The sequence below is a fragment of the Cadophora gregata genome, assembly GCF_030347475.1.
Source record: "Cadophora gregata isolate MNR1 chromosome Unknown scaffold_5, whole genome shotgun sequence".
NCBI classification, from domain to species: domain Eukaryota; kingdom Fungi; phylum Ascomycota; class Leotiomycetes; order Helotiales; family Ploettnerulaceae; genus Cadophora; species Cadophora gregata.
The window spans coordinates 862,495-883,303 of record NW_026695928.1 but is presented as its reverse complement, the minus strand read 5'-3'; the positions used below and the strand labels follow the sequence as shown (position 1 = coordinate 883,303).

Sequence of the window (20,809 nt, the reverse complement as noted above, 5' to 3'; positions counted from 1 at the left end):
GTCTGTCACTGCGGATGATATGGTACCTCCTCCTGTTCGTTCTTCTACTTAGAGAATATCATATTGGCAGTTACATGTTGTTTTTATGTGTTGATTTGAACTTATGCGTCGTCCACTACATCAGCACTTACACAACGAATCACCATATATCATCAGTAGAACCCACGCAATAGCATGGTGCATTGATACCAGGACAGTAATGATTGGTTTGTAGGTCTTGTTGTACTCATGAATACATAAGAAGACCGGTATTAGCCTTCGGGATTTGATTGTTCTCAAAGTCATCCGCTCGTTGTATGGCCCAGAACCAGCCATAACAACGTGATAATGGGCGGCTTGGTGCTCGAAGCTCTAGACATACAACTCAAGGACAATTAGTAGCACGTCACCAGCATAGTCCCTTGCGGTGTATGATCGTAGAGCCTTGCACAGTAAATGCAACGATTTTGATAATCCAAGCTGGGTTGGTTCTATCACTTGGCGTCCACGATGCTAAACTCCCTGTGGTAGCAAACTTCCATTCATATACATTCCATTACTGTCCAATCCATTATATGTCTACCCAACCGGCAATTTCTCCCCTTTCAGAATGGTCACGCCAGTACACACTTGGAAATGTTCGATCCAATCGAAGCCCAAGCCCCTTGTAACGCCTCTCACTGAGCCATACGTTCGCTCTCGCTATCCAAACATATCTGTGGGACCTAAAATGCATTTCTGCTGTACAGATGTCTCGAATGCTCATGTTTCCTTTCTGTCTCCTCCTATGAGGCCGGAGTCATGTTCCTCCGTCTCCTATAGCTTCCCCATGTTGAGTCTTGGAATGGGCGGTCCAGTGCCACTTCTTGCCCGTCTTTCCCTCTCCAAAGTGCCCGGTGGACCTCCAGACAGCTTGCTTGTTTTGAACCTTCCATCGAGGCCTTTAACCCAGTCATCGTCGGCCTGTCCACCAAGCCAGTAGCTCTCGCAAATCATAATCATGATTCTTCCCAACTTGCCTCTCCATCCAGCACCTGCAGGCGATCCGGCTGCAAACGGATTGTCCGATCTCCCCTCAGATACCCCTTCCGTATGGAGATGCAATTTTACTGACGAAGTTGTGTACATGTGCTGTCTTAGAACTTGTCTTGCGTATGCCATGACAACCAGAATGAAGTACGCGCGGACCATCGTTAACATGACGACGACCATGATGCTCGGTATACTCTCTTCTATTCCAACTCCATGTGCCAGACTTGGATTTGCCCGTGTCGTAGCTGCTGCGCCAGCCAGTCCATACGCCACAGCGTCCTGGCCCCCCGTAATTCCTTCGCCGGGGGTCGTCGATACACCGACCTTGCTAACGTTGTATTTGGGGCTGGTGAACCCGGCTGTTTCGTCCACTGTGGTACCTCCGGGTGCGTTGCTTGGGAGGCTCATATTCGCGTTATCGGCACTTACGGCGAGGAACCAGGTGATGGCGAAGGCAGATGTAAAGGCCGTATTGATTACAGTATCAAGGAGATAGAACCATGCGAGTGCCAGGCATTCGAACGGGCTCTGTTTTCGGATATGAGGCATCAGGAAGGAGATGAGGCCAAGGGCGCCAACGGAGTAGATGTACATCGAGAGTTGAAGAGGGGAGAGCGAGACTCCTGTGAGGATTGCGAGCAGGCCGAAGAAGCCGGTGAGTTTGTTGAAGATTACTGAAAGCGAGACCATCTCAACACCAGTCCGCAGGCTCATGAGGTACAAAAAAGTCTGTTGGCATGATCAGCATCCTGCGCCATATTGGAATGCAGATTCAGAAGGCACTGCCTGGGCAGTATCAATGGAGAAAGTTGCAACATACTCTTGGGCGAGGAACCCGTAAATATCGCGAAAGGATACCCATCTTGAATTTTCTGTTTCGCAACGAATGCTCTACAAGGGGTTTGCAACGATTTTGCGAGGGCTGGTGGAGGAAGAAAAGGAGGAAGCGCGACCGAACATGGCGCGACCGGCATGTTCGGTCAAGAGCTGATCTTCGTCATCCATGCGACTCTTGGCACCCCTGGCAATGGCAATGTAAGCTTGAATCTCCTAACGGAAGGCTGAGGGACTAGGACAAGGAATCACGGGGAACATGGACGTAAATAACTTTATTATTGCATACTACAGTATGTAGTTGCGCTAACCTTATTTCTATTCATTGTTGGGTGGCTGATTTCTTTTGACTTGCCATTGAGTGAGTTTTGCTGTCCCCGGTCCTGGGCTGCCATCCAATTTTTTCGCTTGCTGTTTATCTTCCAGAGTCACGAAGGCCAGCAGACGACTGAGAGAAAGAAACAAAGTTTCGGTATTACTAGATTACAACCACAAAGGACGCTTTCGGTATCATACAATGCTTCCAACCCATACAACGCTATGCTCATATCCCTGAAAACGATCACTATAAAACAGAAGAGTGAAAATAACCACTGCACTGCTTCCAGCTTCCACTCGCTTGGTCCTGTAGTCCAACAGGTGGACAGCCAACATTCTCCTCGCGCGATAGTCTAGACATCGAGCATCACCGTCGACTCCAACTTTTCATCGATTTAGCAGGCACACCCTTCTTGGTTTGCCGGCGTGGGGTTGATGTTGACATCAATCACTACAGTTATATCAGCATATCTGTCGAGATGTGGCTATCCACAAACATACTTTGGTTACCAGCTGCCGTAGGACCTTCTGCGCCATCCATGCCTGGTAAAGCTTGTGCGATCCTCCTGAATAAGTTCTTAACATTATGACCGACCTTTGCACTCGTTTCAATAAACATCAAGTTGTTCTTCTTAGCCTCTTCCTCGCCCTGCTGAGTGGTAACTTCGCGCTTGTCGTTCAAATCTGTCTTGTTCCCTACCAGCACAATAATCACGTCGTTTCCTCGTTCGCCTCTCACGTCGTCGACCCATTTCCGTGTGTTTTGGAACGATTTAGCATCTACAGCTTGTCAGTACGCGGTACTGCTAAGCCTCATTTTCCATCTTACTTGAGATGTCGTAAACCACCACTGCCACACTGGAGTCTCTGATGTATGATGGGATCAGACTCCGGAACCGCTCCTGTCCTGCTGTATCCCATAATTGTAGTCGTACTGTCCGATCCTCAAGGTACATAGTCTAGCCGGGTCTGTCAATATGGTCCCTCACTTGTCCCTCAACACCTCGTGCATGGTATGCTTACTTTTGAAAGGAAATCGATACCAATGGTGGCCTGATACATGTTGTCGAATGAATCGTACATGAATCGTGTGATCAGAGAAGTCTTCCCGACTGTAGATGCAATCAGCCATGTATTAATCACGTCATGAAGGGATGCGCTCCATACCACTCTGTTCGCCCAGAAACACCAGTCTATCTCGCAGTTAATCCACATGTTGTAGGAGCAGTTTGGCGCAGCGAGTACTGACTTGAATTTCTTCAATGGGTTGTTGTATGAACCGGCTGCTTGTGCCATGTCGTCTGTGTCTGGGTGGCGATTTCGTGGGATGTGGTTGGGAGCCCAGATATATTGGAGTGATTGAATTGTATCCTTGGTTTCGTGGACTCGTGATTTTCAGCCGGGTGGGTACTGTTGTTGAAAGTTATGGACGTGTGAGCCGTTGAAAGAAAGGAGAGCATTGGAACTCTCTGTTGTCAGTGAGTTAAGTCGGGTCCGGGTCGGGGAGTCAACGTCCGGGTCCCAGGTCTTGGCGAATAACGCGGCTAAGGAGATAAGATTGTGCGGATAAATTTTAGAATATTTTCAACCTTCCCATGCAGCATCTGAACCCCAATAGCATACTCGACTTTCCACGCGATTAACTATCAGCATGCCGATAATCAAGCCTGTCAACGCTTCTCCTGGACCGCCCCAGCAGCATAAACAACCTTCACGAAAGGGAAAGAAAGCATGGCGCAAGAATGTCGACGTCACGGAGATTCATCAAGGCCTTGAAGAAGTGCGGGAAGAATTAATCAAAGGGTATGGAATCCAGTTGCACGTGGTGACTAATTGATTGACAATCACAGTGGTGTAATTGCTGAGAAAGAGTCAGCCGACCTGTTCACCCTCGATACTGCTGGCGATGTTGGCATTCAGAAGAAGTACCTGAAAGGATCCAGACCCCTCAAAGCCGACGAAATTATTGCCCAGCGATCGGTTGTGCCCTCAGTGTCAATGAAAAAGCGAGCTGGTGAAAACACTACAGACGGCATCATCCAGCCCAAGCGGCAACGAACAAGCTATGTTTCCCATAGGGAGCTTACTCGACTACGTAACATCGCCGATGGCAGACAGAGCGAGTCGCTGGTCGAAGTGACAGAAGCCAACTACGATCCGTGGGACCTGCAAAAAGATATCGAAGAGGCAAAACAAGATCCGCGATTCTCTTTCCTAGAGAAGTCCAAGAAGAAAGTTGCCCCTTCAACATTAAAGCACAAACCCATTTCTTTGGCGGCAAGCGGAAAGAGCATACCTGCAGTCAAAAAACCAGAAGGTGGCTACAGTTATAATCCTATTTACGAGGACTATGAGAATCGACTAGTCACTGAGGGCGAGAAGGAGCTTGCAGCGGAAGCGAAGCGTCTTGCAGCCGTAGAAGCCGAGCGTGTAAAACTCGAAGCATCAGCAAAATCAGCAGCGGAGGCGGAAGCAGCAGAGGCAAGAGCAGACATGTCAGAATGGGAAGAAGACTCTACTTGGGAGGGTTTCGAGAGCGGTACTGAAGGTGTAAAGCTGAACGCTAAAAGGCCCGAGCGAAAGACGCAAGCCCAGAGGAACAGGATCAAGCGCCGGAAAGAAGAAGAGAGAAAGGCGAAGATGGCTGCGGACATCAAGAGAAAGAATGAGCAGACTGCACAGGTCAAGAGGATTACGAAGGCGCTGGCCGATAAGGAGGCCATGAAGGCAATTGTTGCGGAGAATGATGATGATAGTAGCGAAGGCGATGATCTGGAATTGAGACGAAGAAAGCTGGGAAAGATCGCGTTACCTGAGCGGGACCTGGAGCTCGTTCTCCCAGATGAGTTGCAGGAATCATTGAGGCTGTTGAAGCCAGAAGGTAATCTATTGAAGGACAGATATAGGAGTCTTCTGGTAAGAGGTAAAGTTGAAAGTCGGCGACCCATCAGCTTTGCGAAGAAGCCAAAGAGGAAGGCGACTGAAAAGTGGACTCACAAGGACTTCATGTTGCATTGAAGCAGATGTATGGATAGTCAGAGACCACAAAGCGTATTCTGTATCGAGATCAAATACTGTAACCACGGTTTCAGAGGTTGCCACGTTCATGTGTTTGATCCGGCCAACTTTGGCTGGACCACTGTGCTCAGTGTGACTGAAGATTATAAAGATTCATGTACTGGAACGTTAACTCAACTGGACTTCTGGGATCCAGAAAATCCAAGGTCTACGTACGCTGAACTATCGACTAGCATGTGAATCCATGGGGGAGAGAAGCCCTCCGAGCAAAGCGTCTTTGGAATCACGAAGTGCCTCACTCTTTCACCACCTTAACTGCACTGTTCAAGCCCGGTTCACTAGCTCTTTCGACCAAATATCAAAATGGGCATAAGTAGAGTCAGCACTGATTGAGCAAACTCGCTGTTTGTAGGAAGAACTCACGACGTGAACGGTTTTCGGCATTAGTTGATCCTTGCTCTTGTTCCCAACTAGCGCCACATTCCCTGCAAGTCAGGGGCTTAAGCGAGGCAGACCAAAACAAAACAAACAAATTATAGCACGATCTATCACAACATATATTTCAATTATACTTGTCTGGAAGTTCTACGCAAACCTATCGATTAGTATCAGTTAGTCTCGATTTTCTACTCAATACATAAAATGGACACAGCGCGACACAGCGCAGGAGAAATGACTTACCAGTTGATGGCATCAACCTGCGCTAGAAACGAGATGACTTGGGCACATCAGCAATAAGCGGCATTTTTAATAGCCTGACCACAGTGGTAATTTTTGACATTCTGAGTGTTGGTGCTGCTTTTTAAAATTGGGTCTTGTCAAAGGCAGTGGAATCTCGTCCATGCCGCACATATCGCATGTGTTTTTGAAAATAGCTTGTCCGCGGGGCCAGGATAGATAACATCTGTGAATTGGCAGTCACAATTGACTAAGTTGTTTGGCTAAGGTCGCTACCTATGTTGAAAAGTGTGCCGCCAGGCTTGATGTGTATTTCCGTCTGTAGGATTAGGGGCTGAAACTTTGAAGGCCTGTCCAGTGATCATCAGGTCTGGATCAGGCAAGTCATTATTGAGATCATCCAGTGCAGAAAACTAAACTCCGTACTTCAGAGCCAGACATTACATCGTGTCTCCAGCCCGAGCGGTATGGCTTTGTGCCAGCCTATGACTGACTGCTTGACCGTTGTTGATCTCGTCTGCATTCACTAGGTCACGCCAAAACAGTATCTTCTCCTGTCTTACAGCTCTCAGCTTTGATCTCAAGGTCTCACCTAAGTGTTCTTCGTATTCAATGGCAGCTGGGAGTCGGAATTTTCATTAGGTATCGAAAGGTCCATGGGGTCAATCCCATCAGATTCGTCAATGGCCAGGTAGTAAAGCTGATCAATTTCCCACTTATATAGAAATCGTACGTTCTAGCTACCTCGGTAATAGTGTATTCATCTAAACTCTCTGCGCATACCATAACATAGTACAAATAGCTTATGCGAAGATCGTAGAAGTCGATTTCAATTCGCATTGAATGCCAATCGTATTGCAAGTGGCCGCACAGCAGCAAAGCTTTGAGCTTGTCCAATGTATTAAGTTCTGGTTGCAAGGAGTAAGATCTTACATTGCAGTGCGGATTCTGAAGAATCCTCAGGATGCGTTGATTCGATATTATCCAATGATAGCTTGTTGCTCTGTCTTATTTGTTTGTTTCTGGACTCGGCGACAAAGGCAATTGGTCGATAAGGTCGTTTACCTGGTAGGGCATCTTTTGATGACCATGATCCAAACGTTGAACGTGAGACATCATTATATAATCTCCGTGACTTAGTGACCAAAGTCGACGGGGATGTTGAGGTAACCTGAGGTGCTTTTCTTTTCTCAGCAGCAGGAGTAAATTGTAGATTTTGGGTGCTTTTACGATGAGTAAATGTGTCATCCTTCTTACTTCCAGATCTGATATTGGTCTTCAGCACGGTTCTAAATGGAATGGAAGTGTCACACTTTCAGTCGCTTGTGTTTGTGACACTGCTGAGTCAAATCTAGACACCAGTCGACTTTCCCCAGACAGCGCAACTAGGGAGAAGATAAACCGCAGATTGTGATGATTAGTTTATTTCTACATTAAATGCCGAAAAGTTCTTCCCGACATTATCGTCTGGCCCACCTAAGATGCGCGAACAAAGGGGAAGTTGCTGATATTTTCGGTCTTACAGGAACTTTGTTATCAGAATGAAAAGGATTTGATGAAGGAAACGATGGTCCCAAGTTTGTGTTTCCCCGCTTGACGACCGATGCCGGACCAGTCGGTGACATGATACTGAAAGTTTAAATGGGGATAGAGATTTTGGATCGATTTTGAGCCACATTTACAAGAATACGAGTGGTAGCAGCGTCAAATTGTCAATAGGAACAGTCGTTGATACCGATGCAAGTATCCAGGGCCTTCCAAGAAGCAGGACGAGTTGAAGACATGATAGCTGATAGCTGTGTCGATCGCCGTATCAGCAGACCGATCGGTGGGTGGGTGAAAAGCAAAATGAGACGAAGAGAATGTAATGATTGGTATATAACACTTAGCAGAGCGTATTCTCTTAAGGGCGAACATGGTGGTCTTTTGGCCCCGATAACTTATTTGGTGTGAGCTCTATCTCAGCTATCGCTACAGAGAAGCTGCCAACCCCACTTGACACTCTGCCACCGGGAAACTAGGCTCAATGTCATGTTGGCCTGTCGCAGGTACGGTTACCCTTGCCATGGGCGCTCTGGTTCGCATTTTCGCGTCTGACGTTGCCGGAAATAAATAGATAGAAACTGTTTGAGGGTAATTGGCAAATTTGTATGCTATCAAGTTTTCTTAATCACAAGTGCGTGGTAACTTCGAAAAGAGCGGCGCTCTTGGAAGTCTGCATTTGTCGTTGAGCAGTGGCAGTCGCAGCGCTCTGCTGTGATAAGGAATCCAGTGTTCCTCCAAGTTGCAAAGCACTGTAAAGGGCAACGCAGAGAGAAATATGGCGCGAATAGCCCCTGCTACTCCGTTATTTGAGGTTCCCAGAATTCTGGACAACTAATCTGCAGGAAATTTCACTCGCGATGGCGGCAAAATTACAAGTAGGAACATATTCCATGCCCCATAATTCAGTCTCCAGGGAGGACCCGAAAACCGGAGCTCTATTTTTCTGTTCGAGTGCTGAGGCAGGTTTGTTCGCCTGCTGTTCTGCGGCTTGATCATCCATGCCACTAAACAGTGAGCTGCCAGTGGAATACAACATCTAATATGCATTATCCGTAAAATTATTCAGCTTCTAAGGATGTTTACCCGGGCAGGCATGAAACCATGACGCTGTATGGGTGGGTTAGCGTCGGAGGCTAACGGCTGGACAATTCTTCTAGAAGTGGCACTCATGAAGTTGTAAGTAGTTCGAGAGAACTTTCATCGTCAGCATGAGTGAATGACGACCTAGCAGTAGCCTATGAAGTTGCATTTGGATTGTAAGCCTGTAAGTTATGGAGCGGAAGTTGACCAGGTTATGGTGGAGCTACAACTTACATTCGGAATATTCACGGTGAAATTGCCAAAGAGACATCAGCAAATAATAACGCTACCTCGTCCATCAATGAAGGCTCATGAGTGAGTGTAGCGTCTATAGGCGAAGGAATTTGAGTAGCAGGGCTTCGGTGTGAGGGCCATCCGCGCCAGTCTGACGAAATTAGCAAAGTTGTTGAATAATCCATTGGACAGCGATGCTGTATGCGAGGCTGATGGATCTCTAGTGCTGGATATGGCCGTACAATATAATCACTGAGGTTAGAGATGATGCTTTGAGCCTTGGTAACGTCATCTCGTGGTCATGGGCCTCATGGCCGACGATATCTTGAGCGCAGAAGCTGTCATCTTCGAAGCCGATTCATGACGCAAGATCTTTTCAGGCGATTGTTTAGTGGAGATGTTACGGGCACCTGGCTGGATCCCTGGGAAAGATCTTGAAGGAGCGATCTTTTTGCGATTGGAACAAACCCGTTCGCAATATCCTTCAAGATTGACATGAGAGGAAGCTCTATCTTCTCAGAAGAAAGACTACTGGGATACGCCTTTAGAGATGGCGGCAGTGTGTTCAAGAACCTGGAAGAAGTGGCTGACGTATCGATGCTGTAGCTCCAGTGCACGACCCGTCTTTAGTCTTTGATGCCGGTGAATGGTTTTAATTGCCACTTGGGTTTATCGGTGTCATAGACATTTTACCCTCAAATCAGGTTTACCTTCCTCTGCAGCAGAGCCTTTCCTTGTTCCACGTAGCGAACGCGCATCCAGGCTAGTTGCAGCCGAAATTGATAGCACTTAGTTGCACTAACGTAAGGCAAGCCGCAGGTACATACGAACAACAGCATGATGCTGGCTATTGGACGTAGACGGAGCGCATAGAGAGTCGGGATAACAGGACGTTTTCTCAGCTGCCTTAAATTTTCTGGGGGACCAGGCAAGGGAGGAGCAGAAACTGGGAAAGAGATGTTGGGGAATTGTGGCCAAGTTAAATGGAATGTTAGTTGAATCGAAGTAGTGTGACACTGTGACAGCTTTGACGTGCATAACAAAAGAGAAGGAGGGAAATACCATTCACAATGACTAAATGGCAGCTAAGCTGGATGACGGATGGACTCACACGCGGCTCTTCACAGAGAGAAGTAGGTACTAGCTACCTACATGGTCATGTGTGCGTCTTGGCGAAGCTCCAGCAGAGGCCATTTTGCTAGTAATCAGATCGTAGGTCCTGTGCCCACATGCCAGAACCAGAGTATCGAACTTGTGGCATTGAGATTCAACTTTGAGGCGATAGCTCAGGAACAACCAAGCCAATGATGTTTAATTATCACCGTCGTTTCCAATTCCAAAGAATATCAACAGACCCGACGCGGAGCAAAAGTAGTCTAGGTACCTGCTTCTTATCTTAATCCCGATGCGTCAACAGCCGAAATATTTGCGCTCGATCCACTGGCATCATAAGTTAGTTTTTAGCGTACCCTGTCATTCTTTGGGTATCATGAAGTAAAGATCGCGGGGCGCGCTGAATGGTGCTTGAAGGAGGATACTAAGATGAGCCTAACATACCCTCTCCTCAAAATCAGCAACGATTGTGCAAACAACAACCTTCACTTCTGGGAAAACTTTAGTCAACCTCATCAAGCCCATCCGTCCTGCAAAGTCTGCGACGATCGGTTAGTCATTAATTAATCGCAAGCACTGCAGGAGTAAAGTGCTCCTATCTACTTGACTTGGGAAATAAAGGACTGTCCGAAGAACATACAAGTAACAAATACAATCTTCTCTTCCGGAACTCCATGGTCAACTAGGACCTGCACGGCCATGAGAGCCGCACCGCCACTACTCATCTACCGAGCGCAATATTAGCCCATAAACAATAGCAAGGGAATAAGTTAAGCTGTCGCCTAGGATGGAGGCAGGGAGGCAGGACCCAGCGAAGGCGGAGAATATGATTTTGTGCCACTCACTTGCGGGTCGAGGATCAAGACACTATCGTGACTTTCGATGTGCTCCGGTAATTTCAGATAGTGTAGTTCAGGTTCTCCAGTTCTGACATTGGACTGAATCAACAATCGACCAGTCCGGCAGTCTGGAAGAACTCGTTTCAAGCCTGTCTCGAAAGCAGCACCTGCACGAAGGACTACCATCGATCCCAAAGTCAATAAAACGGATTTTCCGGAGACATGGCAAGTGCCAGAAAGAGTTGAGGTAGGTCAATAATCCGCACGAAGACATGATCGAAGATGGAGAGCTTGGAAACACATACTGACAACCGCACTGGTCTCCCCGGTCGCCTTCAAGCCATGGTACCTGTTCCCAGTAGGAGTTTCTACGATCATCTCCTTGAAGTAAATCCTGTTCATTGCTCTGGCTGCATTCAGCATCAAGTACGCAGATATTGCGAATCATATATTGTTTGACTTACTGTTCAACCAGTAGCGAGGACAGGCGATCAAAATAAAATATGAAGTCCTCCGTAGAGGTGTCTATGTCTTGGATGATGGTATTCATACCCCGAAGCTGTGAAGTCTGCTCCAGCAGAAGCACGTTTCCGGATAAAGGCTCGTCTTCGCTGTTCTGTATCCAGGTCCTGAGTTAATGAATGTGGCATTTCTGTAGTGGTGACATAATCGTAACCATGAGCTGGGCGAGTGGGAATAGAGTTTCTGGTGAGACAAGTTATCAACGTACCTGACCTAGCGTCTTAAGCTCTGCTCGATGAGCTTTGGACTTCTCGATCAATTTTCGTTCAATGTATTGTATTACCATTGCTGAGTGAAGTTAGATTGTGCTTGTACATGTGATGCCGGTATAATTACTAATGGCAACACGATTCTCCACCCCTCGAGGGACGATTATATCTGTCAAAGTTATGGATGGTCGATGGTAGCGTGCTAATGGACGAGCATACCTGCTACTTTCCGTTGTGGCTCAACATATTGCTCAAAATTTGGTTTCACGTAAAGGAACCACTGTTTAATACAGCCTTCAATATCTCTGCCACGTTCGGAGACATCCCTAAGTACTACGAGTGCGTTAGCTAATACTTACAGGAATGGCGGTAGCATACTTCTACGAGATAAGCATGTGTCGGCGTCTGCTTCACAAAATATCTAGTCATACATTTCAGAGCTGCAGCATGACGCATGGATAAGTCGGCAGACCTTCATATCCAAAAGCTCAAGGACCCTTGGATCATACAGCGCAAAAATTCCTTCCAATACTAAGACATGTGGAGAGTAAATAGAGGTTGTTTCCTTCTCTCTTGCGTGCTTTGCAAAAGAGTAAATTGGGATCTCGGCTCTCTTCCTGGAAACAATTCAGCACACAATACTCCGTGGATTTGAAGGAGAGAGAATAGACCCCTCTCCATGGATGCCTTCAGATTTCCAAAATGTCATGGGAAGCGAATCCGTACCCAGCTTTGAGGTCACGCAGTCGGTCGACCAAAACGTCAAAATCGATCGCGTCAGGAGAGTCAAAGTCGTATTCGTTGCGGAAAGCTTTGCGCGATGATTCTTCGTCCAAGGATTTGTAGAATGAATCCTAGGGCTAGTTCAACAATGGAATTGTCATAAAATGGGCAGATCCGTACCATAGAAAGAATCACAACCCAAGGAAGGCTCAATTTCGACACAATAGCGTGAGATAAAGTAGATTTACCAGATCCGGACGATCCAGCAATGCCAATGATGCTCACGTCTGCCCATGGCGGTGAATAGTGAGCTCTTTTGCTCACAATGTCTGTCATCTTGGAGTCCAGACAGAGCCACGCTCAGAGTTCTGTTATGAAGCTAATATGAAAGCTGGGGTATATCATGGCGTGCAAGAAACACCAGAGCTCTTTACCAGTGTAAGCAGCCGATCTGACGGTAGTGAAGAAGACGACGAATAAAAAGAAGATGTGGAAGAAGCTTGGAAAGGATAAGTTTTTGAGATCCAGATTGAGATGGAACTCTTCCTCACCTTCCTTAATCAAGTTAGCGGGATCATCTGAGCTCTTAGCGTCTCGCTTGACCACTTTGACCATCTTGAACTCCATAAAACCAAAATCTCTGTCTTCCTTTCTCCCACAAACACCAGCTCATCTTCACCCATATTTAACAAGTGTTAAAGGCGCAGTGCTGGACACTCCAGCCCTACCGCGCAACGGTTCATGACACATATGGAGGCTAGATGACGGCCACGGCTGCGAGAATGGTGCGTTGCTTCGCCCAGAGCATACCTCTCTCGAGCCGACACTGACCACTACCCAGGCTTCCTCCACAGCTTCAACAACCACCCCATTGCGACATGCCTTCGAGAGACGTGCCGAGGATGTGAAACCACTGAAAAGGTACGTTCTCCTAACGCCATGGCTTGCTGGCCCATATTTCCGGCTTCTCTTCCACGCTTTTGTTAGCAACCAACAACATGATGACTTCAACTGGGAATCTCTCCTAAAAATTACGCATGCGGAGAACATATTTAGTTGTTTATCTGATTTATTGTCTCGAAAGCAATATGCCACAAACACGAAACTCGAGCCTCGAAGATCAACACTGACTTGAATTGCAATAGTGATATCAATGCTCTCATTTTCGACTACCTCACGACCGAAGGCTACCCGTCCGCTGCTGCCAAATTCTCCAAGGAAGCGAATCTGCGACCACGACAGGAGGAAGAGTCATTGAAGGCTCGACGTCAGATACAGCAGTCCATCCACTCTGGCAAAATCCAAGAAGCTATCGAAGCTCTCAACGAGCTTGAACCTCAGGTTAGCATCTCCATTTTCCGTCACATTTCCTTCTCTTTGCTATGATTAGAAAGTTTCATGCACCACTCATATAGCCTTCGGGTCGGTGATGAGAAAAATTATCCAACTTCAGTCCTCAGTATGAGCAAAATACCAAGCACACGTTTCTACGCCGACATGCTTGAAATGTTCGCATGCTAACCATGTCTGAATCAGGTCCTGGACAATAATCCATCGTTACATTTTGCTCTTCTTCGTTTGCAACTGGTCGAGCTGATCCGGATCTACAATGCGACCCCAGGAGGTGACATTACCCCGGCCCTAACCTTTGCCAGTACTCAACTTGCACCAAGGGCACCCACAAATAAGGAATTCCTGGAGGACCTTGAGCGCACAATGGCTCTGCTTATCTTCCCCCCGGATAGTCTGGAACCACCACTTGCTGCACTTTTACGGCCCGAACTTCGGCGTACAGTTGCCGATAGGGTCAACAAAGCCATACTGACAATTCAAAACTCAAGACGGGACGCTGCCATCAGGAGCCTTGTGCGGTTACGGGCTTGGGCAGAGGATGCTGCAAGACAAAGCAAGAAAGATTTGCCATCTCACCTGGAGCTTGGTTTTGATGGGGATGAAAAGGGTACCTCCATCGAGAATGGACATGAGCCTATGATTACATGAGTGCTGAATGGGAGGATTCTAGTGTAAATCCGTAACTTAAACAGGATTGCTCTGGCGTTGGTGAATTGGTTTTAGGGCTATTGTTCGTTTGGACGGAGTTTTCTGGCATAAGGATACCCAGCGGGATGGGCTGGCGCCTAGGATCACAGATTGCGAGATCTATCTATCTTCTGCGATAGTGGAGACGATTAGCATTAGTCTAATACAGTGCAAAATGAAACATGTGCACAGTCATCTACGGCTTAGGCTCGAAAAGCCTTGCAGTCTGTTCGGATTCCTGGGGAGTAGATGGATGTCTCATGGAGAGCAACCTTGCCTTCAAATGCCGTCCCTCCACGCACGAAGGATCGGACTTTTGGAGGATGTTCGACGTTATTTGGAGGTAGCCAGGCTAGCATTGGAATTTTCCTCATTTTTATCTTCTTCTCCGTCAATGGAAGGTCTGCCTGGCTGGTTGGCTGCACAGGAGTGGGTTGTGCGCCGCGTCTTCCGTGCCGCCCAGCCAGTACTGTACTGTACGTACCTGTGGCTACGTCAGCCGCTGGATAAGAAGCTCAGAACGCCCGCTCTCACAAGTAGCCACCAACACCAATATCAACCCCCTTCTTGTCTGCCGCTGTCCCTCTTGCTTCCTTGTCGCTCCTTATTGATTCTCATATCTTCTCCTACAAACATGATAGCCGCATCCTAAAATACCTCTAGCACGGCCTCCGACTCTCAATTGGCACAATGCTCAAACAGCGCGCTCCCACCTGTGTTGCGCGCTTCGGCACCTTTGGAACTGCAACTCGCAGCTCTCTTCTCCTCCCACCACCGCCACGAATAAATGCACATACGAGATTGTACTATTGCCAACGCATATCAATCCGACCTTCACCGTCAGTCTGCCAAGCGCAATGGCGCCAGCGGCTTTTATCCTTCCACGGCATGCGCTTTGTTTCCGGAAAACCGCTTCCCCAGCGACGATCCTGGCTCGTAAACTTCGCATACCGTTCTGCTGCATTGCTTGGGGGCTCTTTCATAGTTTTCGGTGTTGCAGTAGGAGCTTTCTTTCTGTACGATGCCTCGACATACCGCGAGGATCCATCATATAGGGACATTCAAGTATCTGAGATCGCCTTGAGCCCTCGACGAGGTGGCCCCAAGAACCTCCCAATCGCAGAGGTACAGATCGATGACGATGATTGCGCTGAAATGCAGAGGCAGAAGGACAAACCCAAGTTGGTCGTACTAGGAGGTGGATGGGGAAGTGTTGCACTGCTTAAAACTCTGAATCCAGAGGAATACCATGTCACACTTGTCTCGCCTACGAACTACTTCTTATTTACACCTATGCTTCCGTCTGCCACTGTTGGTACTCTAGAGTTCCGGTCTCTGGTGGAGCCTATCAGAAGAATCGTCACGAGAGTCAGAGGACATTTTCTTCGAGCATCAGCAGAGAATATAGAATTCTCGGAAAAGCTTGTGGAGTTGTCACAAAAGGACAACGATGGCAATGAAGTCCGTTTCTATCTTCCGTACGACAAACTGGTCATCGGAGTGGGATCAACCACAAACCCTCACGGCGTCACGGGCCTAGAAAACTGTCATTTCTTGAAAGCAAGTCCGATATAACCAGAAACGTATAGATGTTTGCAATGCTAACATTTTGGCTTCTTTACAGGATATTGACGACGCCCAGAAGATTCGCAACCATATACTCACGAATTTGGAATATGCATGTCTACCAACCACGTCTGACGATGAAAGAAGACGGCTCCTCTCCTTTGTTGTCAGTGGAGGTGGACCTACAGGAGTCGAATTCGCCGCCGAGCTTTTTGATCTCCTCAACGAAGACCTGACCGCCCACTTTCCCAAGATCCTTCGAAACGAGATCTCGGTCCATCTTATTCAGAGTCGGGGACATATCCTTAACACCTATGATGAGGCGCTTTCGAAGTATGCCGAGGAACGGTTTGCCCGTGATCAAGTAGAGATCCTGACAAATTCACGCGTGAAGGAGGTGCGGAGTGACAGAATACTTTTCACGCAGAAAGGGGAAAACGGAGAGACTATCACGAAGGAGCTACCTATGGGGTTTTGCCTCTGGTCCACTGGAGTCTCGCAGACAGGATTTTGCCAACGGGTCTCTGAGGCACTTGGTTCCGTACAATCAAACCGTCACGCTCTCGAGACAGACACTCACCTCCGTCTTAATGGGACTCCTCTCGGAGATGTCTACGCCATTGGAGACTGCGCAACTGTACAAAATAATGTTGCAGACCATCTGGTCACGTTTCTTCGTACTGTTGCTTGGGAGAAGGGGAAAGACCCTGAAACTGTGCAAATTACTTTCGGCGAATGGCGAGAGATAGCCCAGAAGGTTCGAAAGAGATTCCCGCAAGCTGCGGACCACTTGAAAAGATTAGACAAACTTTTTGCTGCGTGAGTGTCGGGGAAGCCCATGAATCTTTTTTGTAGAAACTCCCGGGAGACACATCATCCCATCCGTTCCTTCAATCTCTCCCCACCCGCTCCCAGAAAACCACCCAGAGGACGATTGCTGATGGTACTGCGATTTAGCTATGATAAGGATCAGTCGGGCACGCTTGACTTTGGCGAGATGCGCGAACTGCTGATGCAGATCGATAGCAAGCTCACCTCTTTACCCGCGACGGCACAGCGTGCTCACCAGCAAGGCCAGTACCTTGGTCACAAATTCAATAAGATGGCGCGCGCTGCCCCAGGGTTAAAAGTCAACGACGTCAGCTATGGTGACTTAGACGAGGCTGTCTACAAAGCGTTCGAGTACCACCACTTGGGTAGTTTGGCCTACGTTGGGAACGCTGCGGTCTTTGATCTGGGCGGGGGGTGGAATCTCACCGGGGGCTTGTGGGCTGTGTATGCTTGGAGAAGTATTTACTTTGCTCAGAGTGTGAGTTTCAGAACGAGAATTCTACTGGCAATGGATTGGGCAAAGAGGGGGCTATTCGGCAGAGGTAAGCTTTGCGATCGCATTTGACCTGACGGCCGGCTAATAATAAATAGATCTCATGAACTGGTAGCCCGGGAGCTTTAAGGCAGCATTGGAAGGGATGTGCCCTTTGCTCGGCATAATCAGCAGGTGGATAGACAGCTGGTAGAGCACGGGCAATATATCATTAAGCGCCAGTTGCGAAGTCCGAGGGTACGATAGAGCTTCTGTAGGATGATAATGTAGACAATACAGTGTCATTCTCACTCCCTGTACTTACCTGAAAGTGACTCAGAAATTCCAAACGGTTGTAAGCAGAGCCTTGTGCATCTCATAGTGCTCAAGTTGTGTCTGCAACGGTAAGACTTCGAGTAGTAAAATACTTATGGAAAGCCCTACTGACAAGTATATGTCATGGCACAAGAATTATATCGGCAAAGTAAGCCTCATTAATTCGTGCCCATACAATACTCAGACGGGTACAATGGTCTTGTAGAAACACAGGTTCCAGCCTGGATAACTTCAATTGGCTTTCCAACATCGTCAATCATGCTAATGATACCTGCTCAGTGCTGGAGCTAAAGAGCCGAGGCTTGAGAGTAGAATGAACGTTCTCTTCCCACCAAATTCGCCCCTCAGGTGGCCGGGATGCTGGACAAATATCAAATGTTTTGCCTTCTCGCAATATGGAATGCGAAGGGTGCTTTATGTCATCCTAGCGAACGTGTCAGTAATGGTTTTCCATCAAAAGGTAGCTATGGCCATGTAGAGCTAGATTCAAACTGGATATAATTCCTACCTTGAGCACTATCACAGCTTGATTGACCCCTAGATTGTTGGCAATGTATTTCATCTTCCCGCGAAGATATTTGCGTTCTGAAGGCGATGCAAAGTCTGAGCTTGCAGCAACATACAGAGGCCAAAGCAGGAATATGCTTGCTCGACCTTTCATTGATGCTTGAATCTCGACGCTGTGCTCGAACAAGTTGGCTGTTGCTGGACTTGTCTTCGGCGTCCATCCGAAATACTATGCAGGTCTCATCAGAAGGGTTCTTGATTGTGAAAACTCAATATTCCATGACTGGCTGAAGAACAGTCGCGTTACCGAAATGCAGAGAAAGATCCTTCGGCTTGTGTTGGATATATACAGGTGCACGTACGTATGGGATACTCGAGGTAACATCCTCGATGAGATTGCGGCATTTCCTCGAACCCTCTAAATACTCATCCGTCGTCATATAATCGTAAGGGCCATTCAGCCACGCCATACATCTCAAGATTGTTGACCATATCAAGATCCTGCAGGAGCGTGCAACATTGTATTTATTGGCCATCCACAGATCTCCAAATGTGTAAACTCTGCCTGGATGCACAAGCGATGTGGCAACGTCGGAAGGTTCAAACTCGCTCCAATCGCTGGTTTGAACTACCCAAGAGGATGGGAGAGCCGCGACCCAGTCTGCATATTGCTGATCTAAATGCTTGGCTCTTTGCAGTAGATTGATGACTCGTTCAATGTTCTCTATTGATCGTTCTGCAAGCTTTGTAGCTACTTTATTATCAGCTTGTAATTGCGACATGTCGACGTTCAGTTGTGAAAAGCACTTTTCCCGATCGTCAATCTCAGACTCTATCCATGCGAACTCGGAATCGAGTGGTAGTCCTCTTGCGATGGAAAGTGGAATCTATGGCAAAATTAGAAAGTTCAAAGACAAAGACATTTGTATATATCGTACCATTTGTTCCCGGACTGCAGCCATTAGATCGGATTCATGAGGACTTCGTCTCCGCCCCGCTGGTCTCGCCTTTAACAGGGTCAGTGCTCCGTCAATGTGAGACTTCCAACCTCTAAGAGCCATCTCGGACGGTGTTATTTGCTACGAACATGTCAGAAGTCAAGTATAAGCTGGGCTTAGATGGTCAAATACTCGCCTCAAACTTCGCTAAAAGGAGCACAGAAGCCACTACGGAATCATCCAAGGCCTGGGCAGGATCCCGGAGGGCGAGATTGATTCGACTCAAAGCTTGGAGATACTGCATTCGTGTCTTCGATAGGGAAATGGGGGAGTGTTGATATGTTGCGAGTGCAGCTTGAGACACAGCCGAAAATGCAAGTGGCAAGCATCGACTTGCCTGCGGCGCAGTCAACAGCGGAATCACAAAATCCAGATAACCCTTGCCAGGTCCAGCTTCTGCGATTTTGACGAAATTGGCGATGAAGAAACACTCCGCTTGCTGGTCAATGGGATCCATCAACGGTGTGTGAATGACTGATTCAGGCGAAGAAGCCCGGCGCGAGAAGACCAGCGAATGCTCGTAAGAGCTGGAGGCACGGGACTTCGGATATCCTGCTCCACTGCTCTGGCTACTGGTCCGCGACCGAGGAACCAGCGGGCTTTGAACGATATCTTCCGTCAATTTTTTGCGTGGAGTTCGCGGTTTGTAGCGAAGCTTGTCATCGAACCGATCTCGATATCCAGGGCATGGCTTCTTGTATTTCAGGCATCTGGAGCATTCCGGTCGTCCCTCATCACACTAGAAGCGATCTCGTCAAACCAATCTCCAATAAAGATAGCATACGAAGATCAACGAGCGAGCATTAACGGACCTTTATACGCCTCGTACGGCAGCGACCACATCCTGTCGAAGGCTTAAATGGCATTAGCCGTTGAAGTGGTCGTCGTGAGGTGTCAGATCCAGAAGAACATACTAACCTTGCCAGTGTTCACCATTTCTGGGAAATGACTTGCTATAAGCAAATTGCGTTGGCTGCTTGACCTCGAAGAACTCGGGATGGTCTCAGGTATGATAGATAGCCGAATCCCGAAAGATAGTAACCTGACATCTAAATCCGGAGGAGTTCGCTGGGGAGGCTACCAGTTTTGTACGGGTTGTGTGCAGGTTTAGGACTTCGGAGAGTGGCCCGTTTCTTGTTTCGAAACAACTGTAAAGATCCAAATTTATTGGCAGGTGTTTGCTCACCACTGCTGGATCGTACTCGTGTTTCAAAGAACCGGGTACATCCTCCCCGCGAACGCTGGGACGCTCAAAAGATCTGATCGATGTTCGGTGGGCCATTGACATGATTAGCTTGCGATCCCGGCTCAAAGGTAAATGCCGCGTAGGTAGATATCTGGTAGCAGGTGAAGCAGATTGTGGAAGAGTTATTGCCCGGATTTCTATGTCGCGCTAATGTAGGTCAGAGCAACAAGATCTTCGACGACCGGCGAATGCCACCTACCTACCTATAGGTACCATGTATGAAAGCACGTGTTTTCTGACTTTGTTTTCGTGTTAGCAAGCCTTACAAAATCATTGGCACAGCCACTTAGGAAGTACCTCCGGTGGCCACTAGTGCTATAAGCAGGCCGAACGAGATGATGTCTGAATAAGGTTCGCCCGGCGTATCATTTGCCTGACACTTGAAAACGCTTTCAGACTCTGGCGATACAGTAGCGACACGCCCGCTTGGACGATCTCCTGAAGCTAGAACCACAACAAGAAAAAGAGGACAAAAAGGGAATGATTGATTGAAAATGATTGCATCAATATTGCACCTCAAGGGCACGTATCTTTGACGAGTTTCCACAACCGTAGGCCTGCTCTCTGCACCAGGAACAACGGACAGATGTTGCCACAAATCAACTCTCACAGCTTCCTTGGCTCTTCTCTTGTCCAATGGTCTGGTCTTGCCATCCCTTATTGACGGGGTAATGCAGTCAGAAGCTGCT

General features: G+C 47.7%; 7 protein-coding genes across 8 annotated transcripts; 3 read left to right on the top strand and 4 right to left on the bottom strand.

Annotated features, from left to right (window-relative positions):
• Positions 1-170: 170 nt before the first annotated feature.
• On the bottom strand, positions 171-2,111 carry ONS95_011059 (uncharacterized protein). The gene has a single exon (XM_058504654.1). It carries the CDS (start codon positions 1,723-1,725, stop codon positions 796-798), a length of 930 nt encoding a protein of 309 aa, XP_058359210.1. The 5' UTR covers positions 1,726-2,111; the 3' UTR covers positions 171-795.
• A 184-nt stretch (positions 2,112-2,295) lies between these two features.
• Positions 2,296-3,758, bottom strand: RAB6B (Ras- protein Rab-6B). Its single transcript, XM_058504653.1, has 6 exons — positions 3,413-3,758; positions 3,331-3,356; positions 3,187-3,275; positions 2,993-3,122; positions 2,665-2,943; positions 2,296-2,614 (listed from the first exon to the last, which is right to left on the bottom strand). Exons 1-6 carry the CDS (start codon positions 3,457-3,459, stop codon positions 2,559-2,561), a joined length of 627 nt encoding a protein of 208 aa, XP_058359209.1. The 5' UTR covers positions 3,460-3,758; the 3' UTR covers positions 2,296-2,558.
• ONS95_011057 (uncharacterized protein) lies at positions 3,759-5,569 on the top strand. The gene is made up of 2 exons (XM_058504652.1): positions 3,759-3,966; positions 4,014-5,569. The coding sequence occupies exons 1-2, from the start codon at positions 3,815-3,817 to the stop codon at positions 5,179-5,181; spliced, it is 1,320 nt and encodes a 439-aa protein (XP_058359208.1). The 5' UTR covers positions 3,759-3,814; the 3' UTR covers positions 5,182-5,569.
• Positions 5,570-9,771: 4,202 nt separating this feature from the next.
• Positions 9,772-12,618, bottom strand: URK1 (Uridine kinase). 2 transcript variants are annotated; one of them, XM_058504650.1, is made up of 12 exons: positions 12,305-12,618; positions 12,128-12,255; positions 11,874-12,018; positions 11,780-11,822; positions 11,621-11,734; positions 11,529-11,570; positions 11,401-11,480; positions 11,135-11,286; positions 10,976-11,076; positions 10,677-10,849; positions 10,472-10,556; positions 9,772-10,370 (listed from the first exon to the last, which is right to left on the bottom strand). In XM_058504650.1, the coding sequence occupies exons 1-12, from the start codon at positions 12,458-12,460 to the stop codon at positions 10,267-10,269; spliced, it is 1,323 nt and encodes a 440-aa protein (XP_058359206.1). In that variant the 5' UTR covers positions 12,461-12,618; the 3' UTR covers positions 9,772-10,266. The 2 variants fall into 2 exon arrangements, with proteins under 2 accessions (XP_058359206.1, XP_058359207.1); XM_058504651.1 differs by having other exon boundaries at positions 11,874-12,255.
• A 288-nt stretch (positions 12,619-12,906) lies between these two features.
• ONS95_011055 (uncharacterized protein) lies at positions 12,907-14,125 on the top strand (the record flags this gene model as incomplete). Its single annotated transcript, XM_058504649.1, has 4 exons — positions 12,907-12,909; positions 12,966-13,045; positions 13,270-13,465; positions 13,661-14,125. The coding sequence occupies 4 exons, from the start codon at positions 12,907-12,909 to the stop codon at positions 14,123-14,125; spliced, it is 744 nt and encodes a 247-aa protein (XP_058359205.1).
• Positions 14,126-14,854: 729 nt separating this feature from the next.
• On the top strand, positions 14,855-17,169 carry ONS95_011054 (uncharacterized protein; the record flags this gene model as incomplete). The annotated part of the gene is made up of 4 exons (XM_058504648.1): positions 14,855-15,724; positions 15,789-16,549; positions 16,688-17,103; positions 17,153-17,169. 4 exons carry the CDS (start codon positions 14,855-14,857, stop codon positions 17,167-17,169), a joined length of 2,064 nt encoding a protein of 687 aa, XP_058359204.1.
• A 456-nt stretch (positions 17,170-17,625) lies between these two features.
• ONS95_011053 (uncharacterized protein) lies at positions 17,626-19,810 on the bottom strand (the record flags this gene model as incomplete). The annotated part of the gene is made up of 7 exons (XM_058504647.1): positions 17,626-17,793; positions 17,878-18,105; positions 18,239-18,763; positions 18,815-18,955; positions 19,011-19,613; positions 19,687-19,728; positions 19,793-19,810. The coding sequence occupies 7 exons, from the start codon at positions 19,808-19,810 to the stop codon at positions 17,626-17,628; spliced, it is 1,725 nt and encodes a 574-aa protein (XP_058359203.1).
• Between the last annotated feature and the right edge of the window lie 999 nt (positions 19,811-20,809).

Bases quoted from the DNA above. Each gene is read 5' to 3' on its own strand.
- RAB6B (XM_058504653.1), bottom strand. From the start codon at position 3,459: ATGGCACAAGCAGCCGGTTCATACAACAACCCATTGAAGAAATTCAA. The intron at 2,944-2,992 runs GTAAGATGGAAA...GACAAGCTGTAG, and splicing joins GGTGGTTTACGACATCTCAA to ATGCTAAATCGTTCCAAAAC. The intron at 2,615-2,664 runs GTATGTTTGTGG...ATATAACTGTAG, and splicing joins TACGGCAGCTGGTAACCAAA to TGATTGATGTCAACATCAAC.
- URK1 (XM_058504650.1), bottom strand. From the start codon at position 12,460: ATGACAGACATTGTGAGCAAAAGAGCTCACTATTCACCGCCATGGGCA. The intron at 11,571-11,620 runs GTATGCTCGTCC...TAACTTTGACAG, and splicing joins GCCACAACGGAAAGTAGCAG to ATATAATCGTCCCTCGAGGG. The intron at 11,481-11,528 runs GTAATTATACCG...AACTTCACTCAG, and splicing joins GGAGAATCGTGTTGCCATTA to CAATGGTAATACAATACATT.
- ONS95_011057 (XM_058504652.1), top strand. From the start codon at position 3,815: ATGCCGATAATCAAGCCTGTCAACGCTTCTCCTGGACCGCCCCAGCAG. The intron at 3,967-4,013 runs GTATGGAATCCA...TGACAATCACAG, and splicing joins CGGGAAGAATTAATCAAAGG to TGGTGTAATTGCTGAGAAAG.
- ONS95_011059 (XM_058504654.1), bottom strand. From the start codon at position 1,725: ATGAGCCTGCGGACTGGTGTTGAGATGGTCTCGCTTTCAGTAATCTTC.